General features: G+C 40.1%; 6 protein-coding genes across 10 annotated transcripts; 2 read left to right on the top strand and 4 right to left on the bottom strand.

Moving 5' to 3' along the window:
* Window positions 1-47: 47 nt before the first annotated feature.
* Window positions 48-998, bottom strand: LOC6611526 (accessory gland protein Acp29AB). The gene has a single exon (XM_002036031.2). The coding sequence runs from the start codon at window positions 947-949 to the stop codon at window positions 98-100; it is 852 nt and encodes a 283-aa protein (XP_002036067.1). The 5' UTR covers window positions 950-998; the 3' UTR covers window positions 48-97.
* A 1,093-nt stretch (window positions 999-2,091) lies between these two features.
* On the top strand, window positions 2,092-3,204 carry LOC6611525 (SOSS complex subunit B homolog). The gene is made up of 2 exons (XM_002036030.2): window positions 2,092-2,312; window positions 2,376-3,204. The coding sequence occupies exons 1-2, from the start codon at window positions 2,181-2,183 to the stop codon at window positions 2,856-2,858; spliced, it is 615 nt and encodes a 204-aa protein (XP_002036066.1). The 5' UTR covers window positions 2,092-2,180; the 3' UTR covers window positions 2,859-3,204.
* Window positions 2,885-21,243, top strand: LOC6611521 (ras-related and estrogen-regulated growth inhibitor). 4 transcript variants are annotated; one of them, XM_032714209.1, is made up of 6 exons: window positions 2,885-2,966; window positions 19,804-19,934; window positions 19,996-20,132; window positions 20,191-20,349; window positions 20,412-20,564; window positions 20,686-21,243. In XM_032714209.1, exons 2-6 carry the CDS (start codon window positions 19,826-19,828, stop codon window positions 21,112-21,114), a joined length of 987 nt encoding a protein of 328 aa, XP_032570100.1. In that variant the 5' UTR covers window positions 2,885-2,966; window positions 19,804-19,825; the 3' UTR covers window positions 21,115-21,243. The 4 variants fall into 4 exon arrangements, with proteins under 4 accessions (XP_032570100.1, XP_032570115.1, XP_002036062.1 ...); XM_032714224.1 differs by lacking the exons at window positions 2,885-2,966; window positions 20,686-21,243 and adding exons at window positions 13,443-13,758; window positions 20,628-20,666; XM_002036026.2 differs by lacking the exon at window positions 2,885-2,966 and adding an exon at window positions 13,444-13,758.
* On the bottom strand, window positions 3,251-6,478 carry LOC6611524 (probable trehalose-phosphate phosphatase C). Its single transcript, XM_002036029.2, has 4 exons — window positions 6,332-6,478; window positions 5,942-6,266; window positions 5,557-5,743; window positions 3,251-3,659 (listed from the first exon to the last, which is right to left on the bottom strand). Exons 1-4 carry the CDS (start codon window positions 6,394-6,396, stop codon window positions 3,406-3,408), a joined length of 831 nt encoding a protein of 276 aa, XP_002036065.1. The 5' UTR covers window positions 6,397-6,478; the 3' UTR covers window positions 3,251-3,405.
* Window positions 7,142-10,223, bottom strand: LOC6611523 (probable trehalose-phosphate phosphatase 1). Of its 2 annotated transcripts, none has more exons than XM_032714239.1 (4): window positions 10,135-10,223; window positions 8,289-8,421; window positions 7,501-8,122; window positions 7,142-7,436 (listed from the first exon to the last, which is right to left on the bottom strand). In XM_032714239.1, coding segments are annotated over exons 1-4 (891 nt in total). In that variant the 5' UTR covers window positions 10,136-10,223; the 3' UTR covers window positions 7,142-7,301. The 2 variants fall into 2 exon arrangements, with proteins under 2 accessions (XP_032570130.1, XP_002036064.1); XM_002036028.2 differs by lacking the exon at window positions 10,135-10,223 and adding an exon at window positions 8,663-8,768.
* Window positions 11,797-12,153, bottom strand: LOC6611522. The gene has a single exon (XM_002036027.1). It carries the CDS (start codon window positions 12,151-12,153, stop codon window positions 11,797-11,799), a length of 357 nt encoding a protein of 118 aa, XP_002036063.1.
* Window positions 21,244-21,273: the final 30 nt, after the last annotated feature.

The following is a 21,273-nucleotide window of genomic DNA, read 5'->3' as shown; positions in this document are numbered from 1 at the left end:
TGTTCCCATCAATTTGTCCCTAAAATTCAGTAAAGTGAATTATAGTATTTGTGGTTCTATTGGAATATTTATTCAAACATATGTTGATTCTTCAAAACTAAACATCACTATCTGATTGGCAAATGAAATGCATAACGTCAGTGGTGCAGGATAAAACGATCATAATGTTTTCGTGTCCATAAACGTAGGCGCAGTGCTGGGTGGGATTATTGTACTTGGGTTCATTTTTGCGCCACTTGAAGTAGGTGGCTCGCTTTCCGGAGGCCAAGGATATAAACTCGCCCTGCTTGGCCAGGTCGTTGACTCCCAGCCAGTAGTTCGCCTTGTTCAGTTGGGACACTATGGCGTTGTATTCCTGGGCATTTTGGAAGGCTGCGAGGTGGCCGCCCATTTCAATGCACATCTGCTCGGCGGTCCTCCAGTTCACCTGTAAGTTGTGTTCGATGTAGAAATACCTCGATCCTATCTGTTGGTATCTCTGCAGCACGAGTTTCCTTTCGATATCGGATAGAGACTTCTGGATGGCTGTCAGCTGGCTTTCCGTTCTCTTCTGTCCATCTTTCAACTGATTACCCAGGACTGTCTGATTGCCTTCGATATCCTTTAGTTTTTGCACAAGGTCGTCCTGGGCGATTGCCTTCGAGATATTGTTCACAAGGAATGCTTGCTGGGCTTCTATTTTGATTTGTGTCGCCGTCAACTGGTCTTCTATCTTATCCAGTTTCGCCACGGTTCCATTAACTTTCACCTCGCAAGCTCCCCAGTCCTGTTGCTCCTTCGAGAGGTGATCGATGACCGGCTGCAGTGCGGATACGCAATATTCACTGCACTGGTTGGGAGGATCTGATAATAGACACACATAGCGCCTGCCCTCCTGGGCTTCTATCAGGGATCCGTAAGGATACAGCAAAAGAAATGCGCACAAAATAATTTTCGTGGAGCTAAACATTTTGGACAACCACTGAGGTTGAAGCTTGATAAAGAACTGATACTGAAGTAATTGGCGCTCTTTTTACAGACCCGCGAATATGGTTGATAAGCATATTTGATCTTCTTATTAATATTGTCACTAGAAATTTGATGTGGTATAATAAGTTATCATTATTTGTAAAGCTTTGTCAATATGGTAAAGTAGTAAAGTAGATATGTACTTTAACTTAATGACATACTTCATTTCCGAAATAGGCGCTTAAGTCAAGATCGTCCACTATTAGATCACTCAGCTAGAATTTAACAAATAAAATAATAAAATAAAAATATTTTGCGCGTGGCAATCTTCTGAGACAAATTTGGGTTGCGTCTACGTCTCAAGGATCTGCATGCTCGATCTTATCTTTCTAGTTTTAATAGTAACTAAAATCATACACGGACAAACGAACATGGGCACATTAACTACTGATCCTGATTGTGAATTCCTTTACCTGTTGCATATTCTTCAATTAAAGAAGTATCCCTTTTTTCTCGACGTGTAACGGCTATAATGTTAGATAATCATCACTTGATGGAAACAATTAATGTCAACTTGTTTCCTTTTCCAGGAATTTCTTATTGTGCCTACATTCATCGGTTTTTTGAACTTAACTGCTCTGGAGGTTTCCAATTAAATTATCTGGTTAATTGTAGATTTTATCTATGTCTCAGAAATAATCGACAGCTAGCACACTCAGAAGAAAGATATATGTAAAAATTTACAATGATTCACATATGCCGGAAATGAAAAAGCTTCTTTATCTAGGGTGGTTCCCTACTTTAGTGACCACAATTAAATTTGTTGCTTGTGGGTTAGATTTTGAATTAGTAATAGGGTTATAATTAGGAACTAACAATAAAGATAAAGTAATTGTTGCTCGTAAAAATAATGTTATCTATCCCTTTAAATAGAATCTATTCAACATCGGTTCTACTTATCATGCGATGATTGATCAAGAACATTTAACATTTTTAATTTACTACTATAATAAAATAATTGTATATATAACAATCCTAATTAGATAGTAAGATATAAAATTAAAAAAATTGATGAAATGGCTGGAATAAACAGTTCGAGAGTAAGCTAAGGTAATTTTTGGTGTCTTAAGAGCGGTCACACTAAAGCCGTTTCAACGTCTGGCAACGCTGCACAACGCCAAAACAAAACAAATCATTTTTGGTACTTCTTGAAAACACTTGCTTATTTTGCAATGTACAACGTGGAATGCATTCCTATTAAGGACATAAAGCCGGGTCTGAAGAACATAAATGTTATCTTCATTGTCCTGGAGGTTGGCGTGGCCACCGTTACGAAGGAAAACCGCGAAGTGAGGAACTTCAAGGTGGGTTCATCGTTGCATTATTCGCATAAAAACCAATTATATAGTGACAACAACGTTTTTAAGGTGGGCGATCCTACGGCCTGCATCAATGTCTCCATTTGGGACGAGCCGGGCAAACTTATAGCACCCGGCGATATTGTGAGACTGACAAAGGGCTACGCCTCCATCTGGAGGCATTGTCTGACCCTTTATTCTGGAAAGAACGGCGAGGTGTTCAAGATCGGCGAGTTCTGCATGGTCTTCAACGAGAGCGTCAACATGAGTGAGCCGAAACGGGCGGAGCAGCAGGCAGTGGCAAATCCTGCTGCTACTCCGGCGGGGCTTCCGGCCGGTGGTGGTGCTTCTGGCTTGCCCGCCAAGGGTGGTGCCACGGGCATTTCTCAGCCAGCGGTGGCTGCTGCACCAGGTGCTCCCGCCACCCAGAGCGCCGTGACCACAGCTCCCGCTGCGGCGCCAGCAATCGCAGCCCAAACGACAACGAAACCTGGCACTCGTGGCGGCCGTGGAGGTGGAGGACGAGGTGGCCTTAAGGGGGAACGGCGATAAAGGGTCTTAAGAGAACCAGGAACTAAGCGAACAAGAACCAAACCTCTACAATAATGCGTAGCTTAATAAGACATGTTTACACATCCCAAAAGATCGGACCTGGATTTGGTATGTTATCTAGACTATTTGGGCTTTACAATTTACGTAATATGTCTGCATTTATGAGCATCAGTTAAACATTCAATTACAAATTTAAAATCAGATTACTTGACTTACCGATTCCGTATTATCATATCTCTATAAAAAACGAAATTTAAAGTTAATCTAGACTAAATCTAGCAAAGCATTTAAGATGCAGACAGAAAAGAAACTTAAAGAAAAGCACCCAATTTGTAAGTTTAAAAAAGATTGTATTTATATTTTATTTGGCAAAATCAAAGACACAAAAAAGGTTTCGAGAGCAATTGTCCAGCAAGTTAACTTGTATTGCATTATACTTCAACTCAAATGGGCGAATCATTCTTTTTTTTTAAGTGTAATTATGATGTGTGTTGAGTGTGAGTGTGCGTGGAATTTAGCTTAGGCTTAATATCCTCTGGCTTTGCGCTTAGGCCTTCTTCTTCTTCTCGTAGTAGGCCTGCACGGCTTTCAGGAGATATCCAACTTCCTCGACGGTCTTGATCTGGTAGTTGGCATAGGTCTTCAGCGTGGGCAGCTCGGACACACGGAAGGTCTTGCCGATGCCGTGCAGCACCTTGATGGCATCCTCATCGGTGGTATCGTCGCCCACGTAGACGATCTTCAGGTTCTTGGCCCAGTCGGCGTCGAACTGCTTCTCCAGGATCATCTTGGCACCCTCACCTGCAAAGGCAAAGTACAATTAGAATAGATTTATTTACTATCTCAGCTATTTTAAAGTGTATACAAATCTTTAGTTGAAGATCAAACCACTCTTAAAATATTCTTGTATTTGCATAAATGCAATCTGTGATCGAAGCATGTTTTATTTCTTGTGGAAGCCATGTGGAATGTATACAAACAGCTATGCACTGCTGGAACTCATCCAAAATGTTCAAATGTCTAAAATTCTTCTCGGCACACATCTTATAGATCATATAAATCGCATGCAGCCCCCAAGAAACAGAACCGAATTCTTCCCCATCTTGTGTGAATTATTTTTAGGTGTCTACGTGGGCGGATCTTCTCTATTTTTCGTTTCGTAATTTGGTTTGGCCAAGTTAGTGAATGTTTGAAAAGATGAAATCGAATCATTTAGCTGCCACCTCGGTGTGCAGTAAAAATCAGTACATTAGAACATTAGAATTGAATATTAATCTACCACATCTAATTATTTTAATTACTCAGCTCTCATCTTCCGTTTCTAGCGTTTAACGCCACATTTTTGTTTAATTGGTGACGCAGTCTATTCAGCGATTTCCACCGCCTTCCCGAAATGTTGCAGTTTTCTCTTATTTTTCAGACGGCACCAACAATTCTTCTCTTTTGTATGCGCCCGTCGAAAATAATATTTTTTTCAAATTTCTGTTGGCTTTTACTTTTTGCAACCATTTTGTTCTGGCCCCTATAAATTTATTGCCTTTGGAGGCGTACACCATAATTAATTTTTGATTTTCACGCATTTCATACACGAATATATCTACTTAAATATGTTTCATGTATCTCGTCGCCACGGCTCATTGGCCTGAGCGACATTTCGTTTCGGAATGGGTTGGTTGTCTTCTAGAGGACAGAGGTGACAAGTGGCGTCCATAAATCTCGTCAAGGGGGGTACAAATTTATTGTGAATATTTTTTCGGGAATTTGGAAAATACTTTTTTGCTTATTTGTTTGTATTAAAGGAGATCAATAATTGGGGATATGTTTAAATGACGGCTGTGATCCCAAAAATATGTTTTTTTTTCTGATAGGCGGACAAAAAAGTTGGCATTGCTATTTAGAAATACTTTTATATCTTAAAAACTTGAAGATTAAAGCAAAGTGATATGTGGGATGGATACTAAAAGTGAACTACAACTTTAATAATCTGTGTATATATATATATGTCCGACTTACAAAAAGTATGTATTTAAAAGCACGCATCGTTAGTGGAAAACGTCATCAAATTTAATTGGTTTCGCTTGATTTTGGCTTCATTCATCTTTAGAAAAGCTAAAATTACAAACACCCCCGCCAAACCGAAAAGTGTGTGTTTTCAATTGGAACACAAAATTTTTCGCAAATATTGTGACTAGCGGCAAAAACAAGTGATGAAAAATTCGAGAAACGAAAGCGAAATCTTGTGTCTATGAGCAATTACACAGATACGTTAATTTATCATAAGGAATCGGGCTAGTGACTATATGAATATATAGAAGACGACAAGTATATATAGTTTTAGGCGCGCTTTTGACATCAGTTGGCTGCGGGATGTTTTGTCTACCGCCGTCTTGTGTATATATTTTTCTCAGACATTTTAATTTGTGTGTGTTAAATTTTTCGTAGAAAATATTTTTTTGTGAAAGCCGCCCACGTCGGATTCCCATTGGGGTATAGAGAAAATAGAGAAATTTTAGCAATAATTAAATCATCGAAGCGTCGAGTCAAAAATCGAATTGTTCGAGCAGGTGCCAAAGTGCTGAAACGCTGAAAGGAATGCCCATGGGGACAGCTTGCAAATGGATGGCAGCAGTTGGCAAATTGTTTAACGATGACGGGTGTATTAATAGCCCCTTTGGAGCATCGCTTGGTTCCCACTAACCTTTGTCCCAGTTGACGCGGGGCTTGCCCTCCAGGGCGTAGGGCGTCTCGATCAGCTGGAATCCATGGGCCTGGATCAGTCCCTTGGCCTCGGCGATCAGCTTGGCCTTCAACTTGTCGGTGACGCCCTTGTAGTGATAGGTCACGGAGATCTTCTTGTCCTCCACCCAGGCACCGGAGCACACGACCTGTGGAAGGTTCAAATGTTTAGTTTTCTATATTATTGAACTTAATTAAAATTTATATTTACTGCAATTTTCGTTCTGTATCAGATTGTATCTTTTAGATAACACAAATAACTTTTCACCATCTTAGGCCACTTTCAATATAGATCACTTTTTGAATTCTGCTTTCTTTAGTTTAAATTTCCATTGAGCTCAACTTACCTTTTCCTTGAGCTCAGAAACAAGTTTGTTGTGCTTCTCGAGCAATTCCTCGGGCATCTCGATCTTGAACTTCTTGCCGGAAGGATACTCGACCTCCAGACCATGGTTGCCGGCATAGGTCACATTGGGGAACTTCAGGTGGTTCTTGATCTCGCTCAGTTCGCGACCGGAGAAGACGACCATGAAGATTTTCTCGTTGGCGGCCAGTTTCTTGATGTTGATCTCGGTATCCTTGGGCATGACGGACAGCTCCTCGGTGAGCGGGGCCAGGGTGCCATCGTAATCCAGCAACAGGACCACCTGATCGGTTTCAGGGTTAATGAATCTGTCGAGGGAACAAAGCACTTTAGATCCTTGAAGTTCCTGCGCCGCCGATCCTTCGAAACTCACCCCTCGAGGGCCTTAACGTAGTCCTCCTCCTTCTTCAGCAGTGGTGCCTTCTTCTGCTCAGCCATTTTCTATGAGTATCTCTGTTTCAGATTATGTTGTATCTAACGGATATTGCGCGCCGTGCTGGACGTTCCTCGACCGATTTAATACTAATGAAAAGCTATTCCCAGCAGCCATATATCGCCTGCGATCTATAAGTATCCGCGATCCCATCTCGTTCTCTTTCTGCTTTGGCCTCTCTCCAAATGGTTGGTGGCAACTCTGGCCCCGTACGTTGGCCAAGTAATTCCCACAATATTTATGAGGCATATGCGCATAAAAAAGCACATTCTATAATGGATCTTCGACTGTATATGTGGACTTTATATATACACACACGAATGTCTATCTATATAGCCGCAAATTTCGGCTTGTGGTGCTGCAGGGAGGTGAGTATATAGTGTGTATATATATTTTGATGATGTCTTTCATGCACCTTTGTTTGAGATTGTTTGTCTTTTGGAAGTGTTTCTTTTTATATGACACACTTTAGGGTATCTAAGTTTATCAGACTTAATTATTAAACATGTTGGAACATTCGAATTTCGACAATTTTTCAGCAACGGAAGAATCATTTCCCTGGATCAATGTTCTGTTCCCAAAAGATTTCCATTCGATGATTTATTTATTTTCTTTTGATCTTCAAACGAAGAGTGAATGCTGTGCTTCCTTTAAGATTAATGAACTAATTTGTATCAGATTATCTTGAAGTCAACAAATATTTATTTGCCGGTGAATGAAGGTTACATTATAGGAGGAAAAAAATCGTGATCATATTAAGAGCAGGTATTTTATTCTAATTCCACTAACTAATCAAATACATATACATTTTATATTAAATTTCAATATTGCTTATTGAAAAACAGAATTTCAAATTGAATTATATGAAAAAAATTAACAAACTTTTTTGCTTTTATAAATTCGATTATATCTAAGAAACATACACATTAGCTATCCATTTGAGAAGATCGGTCATCACAGCCTGCTTGGGCAACCGGAAATCCGCATAAGTCTGGATCTGGGCATCTGCAGAAATTCTAAACGAGCGACCCAAGCCTCTTAGCACCTAAAATATTTAATGTTAAATATATAAAATTATAGTTTTATGAAAAAGTAGCATTTAAACTCACTCTCATGGCATCTTCGTCGGTGGTATCATCGCCAGCAAAGACAACACTCACTTTCTGCGACCAATTATCCCCGAATTTCTGCTTCAGAATATACAGGGCAGCCTCTCCCTTGTTCCAATTTACTGGGGGCTTAGCTTCGATGGCTTCATGGGCCTGATTCGCACGGAATCCGAACTTTGTGCAGATCTCCGAAGCCAACTGCTTTTGCTGATCCTTCAGGGCTACGGGCGTATCTCTGTAGTGGTAGGTGAGTGATACCTTCTTATCCTCCACCCAGGCTCCATTCTTCTCCACCTTCTCCTTGAGCTCCCTAACCATTTGTGTGTAGTTTTTCTGGATCTCCGTTGGCAGCTCGTAGTCGTGCCTGGAGCCATCGGGATACTCGATTTCCAGTCCATGATTACCAGCATAGGTAATGCCATCGATGTTTACTTGTTTTTGCACATCTTTCAGGCCGCGACCCGAGATCACAGCGAGAAAAACTTTCGGATGCTTGGCTATCTTGTGCAGTATGGCCTCCAGTTCCACGGGCATTTTGGTCTTCGCTGGATTATCGGCAATGGGAGCTAGGGTGCCATCGTAGTCCAGGAGTACGGCAACGGGGCTTTCCGAACTTAGATACCTAAAAAGATTGCGGAGGATTTAGTCACCTAACTTTTCTGTTGTATGAAAGAGAATTAAGCAGTGAGTTGATGAAATTAAGCGAATTGCTTATCAGTAATTTGCTCGTTACATGACATGGACAAGGTCACACTTTCGTCGCTAATTATCACATAATTTCGACTTACCCAGGTAAATTATGCTCAAAATCCTCGAGATTACGAATCACAGGTGCCACTTGTTTCTCAGGCATTTTCTCAATTTCCCGATAACTCCTTGTCGCGTTTAGAAGGAATGCGAATAAGAATACGATGGATTTCACTGAAATAGTTGTGTGAGAGGATTAGTTCCGCGTTTGAATTCGTCTTATCAGCGTGTTGATGTCTCAGTGCATCAGTTTGAACTGGGAGATTTTCTGGTTGAGACTCGTTTTTATAACCGTTTAATAGTTCTCACTCTCTGGAGATAAGAAACACAAATCGATGGAGATTCTCTGCCACAGACTTTTCCTCTCAGCGGGTAATTATCACCCGAGTACAATCAGCTCTGAAGATCAAGTCACCTTAAGGTAGCCGGGTACTTGGAACTTCTCGAGTGGCTATCGACACCTATCCCTGATGGATCTGCGAGGCGGTTTGACTTGCTACTTCTCCGGCAGCTGCAGTTTTATAATGATCCGTCGGTGGTGATTTCCTCAAACAAATTGTCGCCGGGTTTTTGTGCTTTAGAACAAAGGCAGTACGCCACCCACCGCCCGCCGCCGATTCAACGACTCGCCGATTCAGTGCATCATGCGTTGCCTTCGTGTGCGGTGCGTGCATTGCCTCCTTCTCCCCGGATTGTAAAGTTCACATTCGAGGGCAATAAAACAGCAACCGAAATTCATAAATTCCACCCACTACCCAGTGACATCGACCCCCTCTGCACCCGTCTCTCTACTTTGATGGGACCCGTCGTTAATTAGCAATGAGCATGCAAATCTGGTTATGTACTCGCGTTTGTCCTTGCGAAATCCCTTTGACGTGCCGATAAGCGTGTCCCTGCAGGAGGTAACCTAAGGACGATTCCCCCAACCTCCACCACGATGTCAACGCGATTTGGGGCACAAATATTTGTTACATGCAGTGGAATTGATTAGGCGACAACAGTGACTCTAAAAATAGGCACAGCATGGAAGCGACACGCGAAATCTATGGAAATTGGAGTGGGAAAATGTGGGGGAAATCTTGCAGTATCTATGGGGTTAACAAGTTTAGGCCTCAGCCAGTACTTTGTGGCATAAGCTAAAGAGGATTAAAGGACTTGTAACAATTTTGTTAATTAATATGCATATGCACAAATAAAAAGAATGTAAAAAGTAGATTTTTTGTTTAAATCCCAACTGAAGAAAATATCTATTAGCTATGATAATATCTGGGTTAGTGTATCTTTTAGAGGGTTAAAGTCAAAGTGAATCACGCTGTCTGGGAACCGCAGCATGCTCCAAAAGCATGCTCAGACAAACACCGATACCAACCAAACCCAAAACAAATCCAGACCTGACCAGGCCAAACTGTTTACTCTCGATATTAGCACAGGCAAGATTCAATACAACGAACCAAAAATAAATTTCAATTTAGACAAATATTAATTGAAGAGCCTTTTTAATATACTAACATATGAAATTAATAAAAAATTCAAAAATTAAAACTTTTGTATTTTTCTCTAGAGTTTAGAGCTCGCAAAAGTCTAATTCCTTTTAATGAGGTTTGACTGTTTTATATTAGGATAGCTAGACAGACCAAATTCAAGAGGATTCGAGTGTAGACAGCCCTCTCATATTAAACATAAACAATTCCGATGAAGTTGGAACCCTCAATGGAATCTTTCGCGGGGCACGAGCCCAACTGTCCGATTTCATCTGGTTGCTAATTTCGAATTAATTGCGAGGCCACTAATTTTCGCTTGGTAAACAAGTGTGTGGGAAACCCCTTCCCTTGAAAAGTGGAAAAGCAACATATTTCTTATTTAATTTTGTCCAATTTTCTCACTCACTTTTCCAACGAATTGCTCTAATAGATCGGTCACAATCTTAATTTGGCTTATTTTTCAACTGAAAAACTGTCAATTGGCTTTGATTCCAAGTTTCTGGTAAATATTTTGCAAGTGATAGAATTAATTTTGTTTTCTTCGCTACCAAATTTTGTTTTGTTTGGCTAGAAAAGCTTTCGCAGAAGCTCTTCGATCAAGTTCGGTGAATCAGCTAGTAAGGTGGGCAATAATGACGGGGTGGGGAAGATATATGGGCTTACATAAATAGATTTTTGAAAACGCTTGCGGAAGGGGACAGGAAAATGAATTAGCTGAAAGTAGGCACAGTGTGCTGTTGCTTAACTAAAATCTAAAAACTATATGTTTTTGGTTAGTTATTTGTTATATTTATATAATATTTTCAAATGAAGGATTGTCAATAATAAATTATTTATATATTTTTAGCAAATTTTCAAATTTAATTTATTATAAATATATCTTTTTAGATTCCAGAAATGGTTACGAATTCAAAGGCATTTTACTGGAAAATCCTTAAGAGTCATTTAAGTTTAGTTTCCACGCGGCTTCACAGTAAATATGTTTTTGATAAACACAAATTAACATAATCAAGAGAACGTACACCACCACCTTTAAGGCTATTTACCTGCCTAAGATAGTTGTAGAAAATAGGTAGGGGTGTTGTGTTTCACACCTTTGCGTCCTTAACCCGTAAACACAAGAATGCAAAGTGACAGGTAGGCTTGACGTCAGGATGGGGTTGAAAGGTCGCGGGGCAAAGGCTTAGGTTGGACACATAAATCAGCCGAAAATCGGGGAAGGAGGGGTCAAAGGGCGTGGGCCTTGGAGCCCAGGGCAGTCGAGCGTATGTCGTTTACGTTGGTCAAAATTAATGCTCAGTTCGCCTGGCTAAATTCAACCTGTTGCCTCTGTCAGAAGCAATTAGTGGACGTGCCACGAGGCGTTTCGATGTCAACAGGTTGCCACATCACCCTGCAGATGCACACCGATAAAAGGGGGGTTTAGAACTCTCTCTACTTTCTGGGGGTTGGAGGTTTCTCCACTTGGCGAGGCGTGTAAACATTTTCCACACAGCGCGTCTGTGTGGGCATGTGTTTGGCCTAGCATTAGGGCATGGTCTATTGCCAATTACATGGAAAATGTTTGCATACTTGCCTGCTTTTTTTGTGTTTCTGTTTGTTTGGTTCCTCGCTTATAATGTTAAGTGAAGGTCAGCTGGCCAGAAACCGAAATTCAATTGCCCCCCGTGGAGGGAGAATGTTTGCAGTGGGAGTGTGACAACAGGAATAGGCCTACATCATTCGTTGGCAACAATGTTGCCAAGCTTGAGAGAAATTTTGGGTCAAGTTGCATACGTAAATCATTTTTAATCTGAATTGTTTATTTAGAATGCAATAATATATTATGTAATTTTAGTATTTTGCCTGATAACATAGTTAATTTAATTTTTGTAGTATTTAATATTTTGTTAGTTTAAAAGGTTGCAAATAATCCATCCATTTTATGGTAGATAGCTAGATCGTTTTCGTTGTCCTTCCTTTCCTCGATAGCTTTGCAACATCGATCTGCGCTCTAGTTTGGATAGGGTGTTCCGCATCGCAGTTAGTTTGACTTCCGTACTGTTCATTATAGCTTGCAGCTGGCTTCCTAGGACTGCCTGATTGCCTTCAATCCTGTCCAGTCTTTCGCGAGGTCCTCTGATACAGTGTGCGTCACATTTGACAAATGGAAAATGAGCTGGGTTCCGGAAAGTATCTCATTCGCCGCCAACTCAATGCGCTGTAGTTTTTCCTGCGTTTCGTTTAGTTTCACATCGCTGCTGCCCCAATCCTCTAGATCCTTTCTAAGGTGATCGATAACTGGCTGTAGTGCGGAGACACAGAAGGCGCTGCACTGACTCGGAGGATCGGATAATAAACATGTATTACTCTGGGCTCCAGTCGGGAATCCAAGCAGTTCCACGAGCATAAGTGCGCACAAAAATATTCTAATGGACTTGGACATGGTGTACAACCACTTGGGTTGAAACTTTTGAAAAGACTGCAACTTGGGTTGAAACTTTTGAAAAGACTGCTACTGCAATAGTAGCATGACTTCTAAATAACCCTGTAACATTGTTGATAAGCATATACGATCTTCATATATCTATATTTTCCGAGAAACTTGATATAAAAAAAATGGTTGCTATCTTTATTAAGCTTTAGTCATGCTTAAATTCAGTGTATTTCGAATGCTTTTTTTGGCGTTGCCAGAAGTAGAAAATCAAAATGCACTGCAGAGAATCCGAGGACTTTTGAAGGATATCACAGTTCTATGAAATAAAATAAAAGCTACCTGTAAGTAAAAATTTATTAAAGCGTAAGATAAAAATACATTTTGGCCAAAGAAAGCGCAGTTAAAATGAATTGGCTGTGCTTCGATTTATTTTTAAAATACGATTTACGGCTTCTGGAACCATTCGGTTTGCAAATAATTGCGTCTTTGACACATCCGGCTTCAAATTGGCTCTTTAAAACTTCCGGTTGAAGTAGATGGTGAATGCTGCCAAAATAAAGAGAATTGAAAATTGAGTAAACATTTAAATGCTCATTTCTTAGTTAATTATTAAACTGATACATTACCATTAAGTTTTTACATTTACTTGTAAGTCATATTTGATAGCAACATGGCTGCTGGCAACATGTGTGTCTGGCCTCACAGCATGTTGCTGGCAACACTTTTGTGTTTGGCGCGCTTTCGCTGATTTCATTCAAGCAACGGCAGCGCAGCAGATGCGACGCGTCGCGGTCGCAGAGGAAAAACTTCGGTCGAGGATTGTGCCGCATATTGGGATACCGGTTTGGAGTCGCGTGTCGGTGGGTGGACGTGGATATTGGATCTAGTGGACCTCCTTTGCGAACTCTTTTGCATTTTACATTGGTCCACATATCGCCAGCACTTTGACGACACCGCTGCGAAGGTGGCAAGGCGGCGGAAAAGTGGGTGGTGTTTTATATTATTGCCTCACAATGGCAACGCATCGGTCGGCACTGCGTCGCAATAAAGCCACTTCGATGGCATCGGCGGCGGTACTAGTTGGATATATAAAAGCATAATTGCTGCGAGCCAGCGGCTTAATAGCAAACAGGAAGCTGAAGTGTCAACAACTCGCCAAAATAATAAATCAAAAAAATATTACAACAATTAAATATTATAACTTTCTAAACGTGATTAAAAAATATTTAAAAACTTATTTTATAAAAAAAAAAACCAAATAAATAATATAACTAAATGCAATTAATAAAAGTAAAGCCACTAAAAACTTTACAAAAAATAAATAAATTTTAAAAACACAAATTATCCGAAGCTTTTTTTTGAATATAAAAAAAGTTGCCAACCAGTACAAAGAAAAACCAACAACATTTTGCCAAATATTCATGTTTTGAGAAATTAGTAATAATTGTCGTATATATTTTTTTAATCACTGTGTATATCAAATGTTCCTAAAAACAACATAAAAATATAAGCTAATTTAAAGCAGCGCGTCTCTTGAAATTAATTCGAATACAACATGAAAATATAGCAAAACAATGCAGTTTTGAGGAAAACAAAAACTTGTTTCGGTCAACGGTGCGTATACTTAATTGTTGTTACAACTAAATAAAAATACCAAATTTATAGCAATCAAAACGATGAGAACTTTGTTTCAAAAATGTTCCATACAGATCATTTCAAAAATACACAATAAATTAAATCAAAAGTAAAATATTTCTGCTTGTTTCTAGTTCTTGTTCGATTTGTAAACATTTATGTCTGCCGCAGAGGCGTAGAAAAGGGCATTATTGGGGGCTTTTTCTAACAATATTTTTGCATAAAATGGAATATGAAACTAAAATCAACTGAATTTAAATACCTGCTTATTTGAAATCCCCTTTGGTTCCGCCCATGCTCGATTATTTTTGCTACTCCAGTCGGCCTTGACTTGAGACTCGGAATAAACGATAACTTTTCACCTGATGGCTTTCTGCACATATATTTCTCGATTCTCTTGATTTGTAAATCATTTTAATTGGCTTTGATTGCTGCTACTTCCGCCAAAAAAGAGTCTTGTGCAAAACTGTTTGACTTTGAAATGGTTTCAGAAATAAAACAAATTGCGGTGCGCCTCTCCATCTTGCCATGTCTGTTTTTGATTTGCTTGTTTGATATGTTTTAAATTTGGCGGCAAGGTCGCCAGCTTGTCTGTGCAAAAGTGAAATGCAAATTCTGTTCTATTCGAACCCGTCCACCATGCGTTATCCGAAATCTCATTTGGGCGTTGGGTCAGGAAAAGGTGTTTACGGCGCACCAAGATTTATTATATCAACAAAACATAATCAGGGGCCTTAGCACCTTGCCCCGCGAACTGCCACACCTCCAATCCCCACAAGCAGCTGACTAGTTAATAGCGCCCGATATCTGCCCCTGCACCTTACTTTATGGTGCGGGGCATAAAGCCACAAACAAAAGCGTTTTATTGCCAGAAGACCGCAGACTCGAGCGGAGACAGTAGCAAACGATGACAAACGCCATAGCCGCAGAATAATATAATCGCAAAATTATTATACGGTGGATTGAGCTATCAGCTACCCTGTGTCGTCATGTGAAATGATTATTTGCAATCACTTCTAAAGCTATTGGCTTTTTGCATGAAAATTATAAAATACACATATCCTAGCAGATTTATTTTTGATTTCTTATTCGAAATGCATGAGGTATATTTATAGAAAATCGTACTTGCAAGAAGCCTTCACATTCCCAAAACCAATATCGCCCTCTACATCTAGGGTATCGAATGTAATTCATCGTTCCAAGCAACTGGCACAATGAGTGGGTACGACAAGTGCATGGGAATTTTATGAGGATGGTGATCATAAAGACCAGAAAGCTGGAATCAAGTTAAGGGCTGGGCTGGGAAATAGGGGTATAGGGGACCATAACATGTTATGGTGCTCTCTGAGTTATTGATATTTTGCATCTCAGCCTACGACAAGTGGCAAATGTGGCAAGGAATTTCTGAGACTAAGGAGACTTTTTCAATTTGTGGGTGCGCCGTTCGTTTTCATAAATTCCATTGATATTTATGAGGAAAACGAATTTATATTGAAATGGAAATAAGCAGATAAAAGCCTGCCATATTTGATATTAATGCTGTGCGATGGGTGATGTTTTGAAACCAAACCTAAGTGGATACTTTAATAGAACAACTTAAAGATAGATTTAAACCTCACTTTCAGTAAAAGCAATTAATTTCTTAAAATATATCCTGGCTTGCTCATTAAATTGCGATTAAAGTTTTACCTCGTTTCAAAACTCCTCCCCGCTTAACCATCATCTCATATATCAAACGTCCTTAAACAGTTTAGTATTTGTCCTTCATCCCATTTCCTTGTACCATAAGCCTTTCACCCTTTTCAGCTTTTTGGTTTGCCCCTTTTTCCCGGTAAAAACAAACCATGTCTATGTTTATTTAAGTGGTGCTTAGTCAGCAAAAAATCACCCGTGTGAGCCTAACTAAAATAACATTTATGACGCTTGACTTGTATTATTTATGGGGCTGATTTACCAATGTCTGCGACTATGGTTCCCTAACAATGGAGAGAAATGAATTTCTTTTCGTAGATTTATTTTTATATATACATTTAAGCTCCACTCAAGGTGAATACTTATGTGAGGAAGTTGACCGCCAACTTCGACAATTTTACGCATTTTCAATTTCAGGGCCGCTCAGCAAAACAAACTGACTGAGTGAGAGAAAAACCAATGGCAACATTCGCTGTTATTGCACAGTGAAAGAAAATCTCAAAACAAAGTCAATTAATTTAAAAATTATAAGTTAAATACACAAGACTATGTTCTTGCTGAATAATTCAATTTATATTCACTTTTAAATAAATATCATCTGAAAAACACAATTTAAAACGAATGTTGGTATAAGAAATGGGTAAAAACTTATGATGAATTATTAATTTTCCAATCTTGGTTAATAATTTTTCTTCGTGTGCACATTTCGTTAATGTTAACTGGCTGCTCGATACCGAAATGAAATGACAAGCAAAAAACACGGAAAAAGTGGTCTGGGCAGGGGCATCGTGACTGCGTGGAGTGGGCAACTCCAGTCATCGACAATGGGTCGGATGGCAAGTGGCGCACTTCCCATGACCTTAGCCTTAGCCGAATGTGGAATGGTGGTTGGCACTATGACAACCCACTCGGAATCATTCCCCCTTCCTTCATCCAACCATTCCGTTGCCACCTTATTTCCTGAACAACCACTTGTTGGCTGGGCAGTTTGATTTGTTTTCCGTGGAGCTCTAAGCGACATAATCATCCTCATCAACCAAATCAACATCAACTCTCGGGTGATGACAACTACAACTGCCTAGCACGTGCCCCGAAAAAAAATTGGGTCCAAGGACGGTTGCTCGGTCGGGCGGGCGGTTGTTGAAAACTATAGAGATGTAATACAATCTTCGCCGGGCTCTGGAATTATGTATTTTAGGTGCGCAATAGCGAGCGGCATGTGTTGGTAAACATAACAACCAGGTCAACAGCCCGATGGGCCCCCAACTCATTTCGTCTCTCTGCCGGTGGGGTTTTCATTTTCAATGCCTTTGCCAAGGTCCGGTCGACGTCCTGGTAATTCGTACATGCGAGTCCTGTCATTACCTGACATATGGGGTATTCGTCGATAAAGAAAGAAAGATAAGCTGCCACATAAATATATTGTTCTTTTGTTGCCTGAAAAGTAACTACGCAAGTGTCAGATAGATTTTGGAAGCTAAGAAATATATCAATTGATTCCTTTGTTAAGAAATTAATTAAACGAGTTACGTTGGAGATTTCTTAACCATACAAAAATATTTATTACTTAAGATGGCTATAAAGTAAGAAGAAATCATTTTTCAAATATACAGAGTCATGTTATTTCGTTACAAAGTATATCCATAGTTTAAATTCAAACCTCTTATGATGTTATATCAACATCTAAGCTCAGTTTTAAATATAGTTTCAACATCAATCAGAGAGCCACCTAATTATCCGTCCAATAATAAGTACTTGTTGCTTGTCCGACGGCAACCACTTCTTAATTTATTTTGATCAGAGCCCAGCTTTTCAAAAACATTGCTTTGGGCATTTATTGGGCTCGGATGTTGTAAGAAAACGAATACCCTTAAGCATTTCTTGTGCAAATTCTTGGAAACTCATTAGTGTTCGCTTGGGCAGCTGGCTTACACCTTGCTCCAGTGCATTCCCCAGCTTTTCGCGCCCACAATTCATCTCTTGTTCAAGGACCTCACCAGCATCCCTGCCCGTTTTGGTTGATTTTCTGCGCAATAAAAAGTGAATAGAATGTGGTATAATAATACAAATTCCTGATTGCCATCGTATACTTTTGGGCGTGTGAAAAGCAAAACATTACGGCGAGACCGCCTTTTGAGTGAACTTCACCGGAAATGTATAATTAAATACAAATTAGCAGGGAAACAGAAAAGTTTCTCTCTGCTGGGGATTAAAACCGTCTGGCTACAGACAAAACTTTCAGCATCGGCTTAAAGCTCGACCCAAAAACCACTTGATGCTGGGCATTACGTATACGCCACGATGGTGATGCTGTTGCTGATGCGGCAGCTGGCTGAGGGGATCGTAGACTCAGCTCAAGCCAGGATGGCAGGAAAGCGGGAAAACGCTTCATTAAGCACGCACCGAAGAGTGTTTGAGTTTTAAATCCAACTAATTAAAATCTACGCAGCACAACTTGGAGCGAAGAATACGAAGCAATGCTGTGGGTTGGTATTTCGATGAGGTGAGGTAAGCTGGACTTAGTTTGGCCATCATCCTGGCTGTGCCGCCGAGCACATTTGTTTCACTTGGCAAAACCTTAAAACTTCTGGCATTGCTCTTTAACCGAAAATAAGTTTAAATTGCAGAAAGTAATTAAATGGCAGCAATCCCAAATAATGAAGTCAATATTAGCTCTTCTATTCATTGAAGCTTAAAGTTCTTCGAACTCATTTCTTTCTGAACTCTGTGTTTGAATTACTTAGAAATATATGTAAAGTGATTAATTAATATTCAGTATTTTTACAAATTACTTCTATGCAGGCTATATATAGTGATATATGATAGCTAATCACACATTCATATGAATGATATACGTTTTTATCTGCAGCAATTCATTAACGTGCGATGAAATATTCCCCTTAATAACTCATATGCTCGCACGTGGCGTTGAACTGAGTGAGGAACTTTCCCACATATATGGCCACAATAGCAGGACACATCGATATCCGGAAACGAAGGACACGAAATGAACAAGTCACATTCCGAACGGAGTCGGGAGATAATTGATATTTGATTGTCGTCACTTGTTGCTCGTCCTTCGGCAAATGTTTTTATTTTGCCAGTTGTGCCATATTTCGATATCCTTTGACATCCTGCGCTAATCGGCTGACGGGGCGTGTCCTTATCATTTATAATAATGACCATGACAATGCCCAAGGACACCGCGACCTCCTGCCTTTGCCCATTTCGTCTGTGTCTGCGACTGCTTCTGCTGGAGGACAACGCAGAAAGTGTCCAATAAATGTTTCATAGTTGTCGGTAGTCTGACATTGTTGACCTTATCAAAAGCACAAACACCCACATGCCCACCCACACATGTTTGTATGTGCAAGTCCATGGGTGGCCATAAAAAACACACAAGTCGAGCATCTTTTGTTTAGTGTTCCTGATGGGTTTTGAAAATGCAGCACTTTACAAAACCTTTGGATACTTTTATTTGAAACAAAAGTTTGAGCATGGAACGAAATACAAATTTTGTATTTATTTTGCGCGCAATTTTTCAGTGTATCTAAATTTAATCACATTTATTTTAACAATGCCAATAATAGCAATGTTTAACGGACAAGCAAAACATTTCTGTGTAAAATTAGAATTTGATTTTAATATGAACAAAAGTAGTTCATAACCAACCCCCATTCAGAAATATTCTCATTGTATCTAAAATTATTCTACTATTTTGTTAACTTGTTTAGTTTTGTAATGTTTAAGTGCGAGTAGTAAAACGGGCTGTCTTTCTGTGTCTTTATGCGACAAAGGTATGCAATTTGCCTGGAAATCGCTGGCCGAAATTAGAAAACGCCGTGGTTTAGTCCCATTCCCAAGTGTCTAGATATTTTGATGCGGGTAAAAGAAGGCTAGAGCTAGCCACAACAGCATCAGGAATCCGGGGGCAACAAAGGTCGTGTCACTCATTCCTAACAGACATATTGTCTCGGAAATACGAGACCTTAACACCCAGACCCAATCCAAAAACACGACATGCCTGTACCCTGGGATGGAGCTGTAAACTGGATGGTAGTTTTGGCTAAAAACTTCGCTTAACTCTAATTCTTAAAATATATATTAATAATCTCAATCAAACAGAAACAAAGTTCCACAAAATTTAAATATTATACCAGAATAATTTTAAAATATATATACGATTATATGCATTCTATAGTTTTTTAAATTAACCCTTAGTAAATAAATCATAACTAGGTAATTAGTATAAAAGATTTACATAATGGGTAGGTGTAAGTCATATTAGAAAGTTCACCTCTCACTTAAAAACTTTTCTATTATATTTTTCAGACAATTGCCCCTGGTATCTGCCATGAATGCCACCTCGCCAAAGTCATCGCTGGTCAAGTTGGGTCTGCATACCAATAAACAAAAGACTCTGAAGGTTATGGTCCTGGGCCAAAGTGGTGTGGGAAAAACGGGTGAGTTGTGCGCCCAACTTCCAGAAAAGGGAACCCAAACTGAAGGCACTCTCCCATTTAGCCATGGTGGTGCGTTTTATTACCCGACGCTTCATTGGCGAGTATGATCCTAACCTGGAGAAGATTTACACCTGCCAAACCACGCTGGACAAGGAGCAGATTCAGTTTGACATTCTGGACGCCACCGGTCAGCTGCAAGTGGGTTTTAAATGGGATTTTCCATTTTGCAAGACATTAAAGACCATTTTTTTTTTAGGAACTAGATGGAGTTAGTCTGGAGTCCAACATCCGCTGGGCCGACGCATTTTTACTTATGTACTCCATTACGGACAAGTGTTCCTTCGACGAGTGCAGTCGCCTAAAGTTCCTCATCAATTACAATAAAAGGAGACGCAAGTTGGGCTCGGCCAGTAAAGTAAGTAAATTACTTTATTTTGATCCACCTATAGGAAGCAAATTTATATACCATATTTCCAGGAATATGCACTGGATATTCCTGTCATACTGGTGGGCAATAAGACAGATCAGCCGGGCGATCGAATGGTCAGCTTGGAGGAGGGCCAGCGCCGATTCAGGGAGTTATCCTGCGCCTGTTTTCACGAGATTTCCGTCAGAGAGAGCGTGGATCAAGTAAGAAGAAAAATATTGAGCTTAAGTGAAACTAAACTTTTGCCTGATAAATGAATATTCCAGTTTCCATCACATGGCACCTTATAAAAGTACAATTTGTTTATTCACTCATCCTAATCAGGTGCAGAATGTTTTTCGCGATGTGTTTCGCTTCTGGCGAGTCTTCAGCAAATTCCCCAAGCTCAAGCGCTCCACCAGCGATGTGGCCAATACGGATGGAATCCTCACGCCCGATTCGGGGTCCTGTTCCTTCTACGATGCCTCGTCTTTGGGCGTCGGTCGACATTCCTTTCTGGTCATCGGAAGCGCCTGTTTGGAGGAGAGCAACGGTGACCATACGGAGTCCACGGATGAGATTGCGAGTAGCAGTTTGAGCAGCTCGCGCAGCGACATCGATGCCCCCTTCCGGAGTAGAGCTTCGACGGACGGAACCCTGTTGTCTCGACCACGGAGATGGCGGTATCCACCGCCGGGATGCCTGCTGCCACACACGAATCGCGTGGAGCGACGGATGAGCATTTCCACCAGGGGCAGTAACGCCAGTTACTAGAGGGGAATTGTACGCAGGGTGGGTCGAGCTTAGTTAGTCAAAATATGTAGCGACAAATATAAATGTATAGCTAGATGTTGTCATGCAAAATAATATATATTTTTCTTGGATTTCTGGTTTAAAAATGTACTAACTTATTAATTTATTTGCTAAAAATTC

Source organism: Drosophila sechellia, chromosome 2L (assembly GCF_004382195.2).
Source record: "Drosophila sechellia strain sech25 chromosome 2L, ASM438219v1, whole genome shotgun sequence".
Taxonomy (NCBI): Eukaryota; Metazoa; Arthropoda; class Insecta; order Diptera; family Drosophilidae; genus Drosophila; species Drosophila sechellia.
The sequence above is the reverse complement of the archived record's forward strand: the minus strand, read 5'-3'. Positions and strand labels throughout refer to the sequence as shown.

Coding starts and splice junctions, on each gene's coding strand:
- LOC6611522 (XM_002036027.1), bottom strand. CDS start 12,153: ATGTCCAAGTCCATTAGAATATTTTTGTGCGCACTTATGCTCGTGGAA.
- LOC6611523 (XM_032714239.1), bottom strand. Junction 8,123..8,288: donor TTTGAGCATAATTTACCTGG/GTAAGTCGAAAT, acceptor CAATCTTTTTAG/GTATCTAAGTTCGGAAAGCC. Junction 7,437..7,500: donor CCGACGAAGATGCCATGAGA/GTGAGTTTAAAT, acceptor TAAATATTTTAG/GTGCTAAGAGGCTTGGGTCG.
- LOC6611526 (XM_002036031.2), bottom strand. CDS start 949: ATGTTTAGCTCCACGAAAATTATTTTGTGCGCATTTCTTTTGCTGTAT.
- LOC6611521 (XM_032714209.1), top strand. CDS start 19,826: ATGAATGCCACCTCGCCAAAGTCATCGCTGGTCAAGTTGGGTCTGCAT. Junction 19,935..19,995: donor AAGTGGTGTGGGAAAAACGG/GTGAGTTGTGCG, acceptor TCTCCCATTTAG/CCATGGTGGTGCGTTTTATT. Junction 20,565..20,685: donor TCAGAGAGAGCGTGGATCAA/GTAAGAAGAAAA, acceptor CATCCTAATCAG/GTGCAGAATGTTTTTCGCGA.
- LOC6611525 (XM_002036030.2), top strand. CDS start 2,181: ATGTACAACGTGGAATGCATTCCTATTAAGGACATAAAGCCGGGTCTG. Junction 2,313..2,375: donor GCGAAGTGAGGAACTTCAAG/GTGGGTTCATCG, acceptor AACGTTTTTAAG/GTGGGCGATCCTACGGCCTG.
- LOC6611524 (XM_002036029.2), bottom strand. CDS start 6,396: ATGGCTGAGCAGAAGAAGGCACCACTGCTGAAGAAGGAGGAGGACTAC. Junction 6,267..6,331: donor TACGTTAAGGCCCTCGAGGG/GTGAGTTTCGAA, acceptor TTCCCTCGACAG/ATTCATTAACCCTGAAACCG. Junction 3,660..5,556: donor CCGCGTCAACTGGGACAAAG/GTTAGTGGGAAC, acceptor TTGCCTTTGCAG/GTGAGGGTGCCAAGATGATC.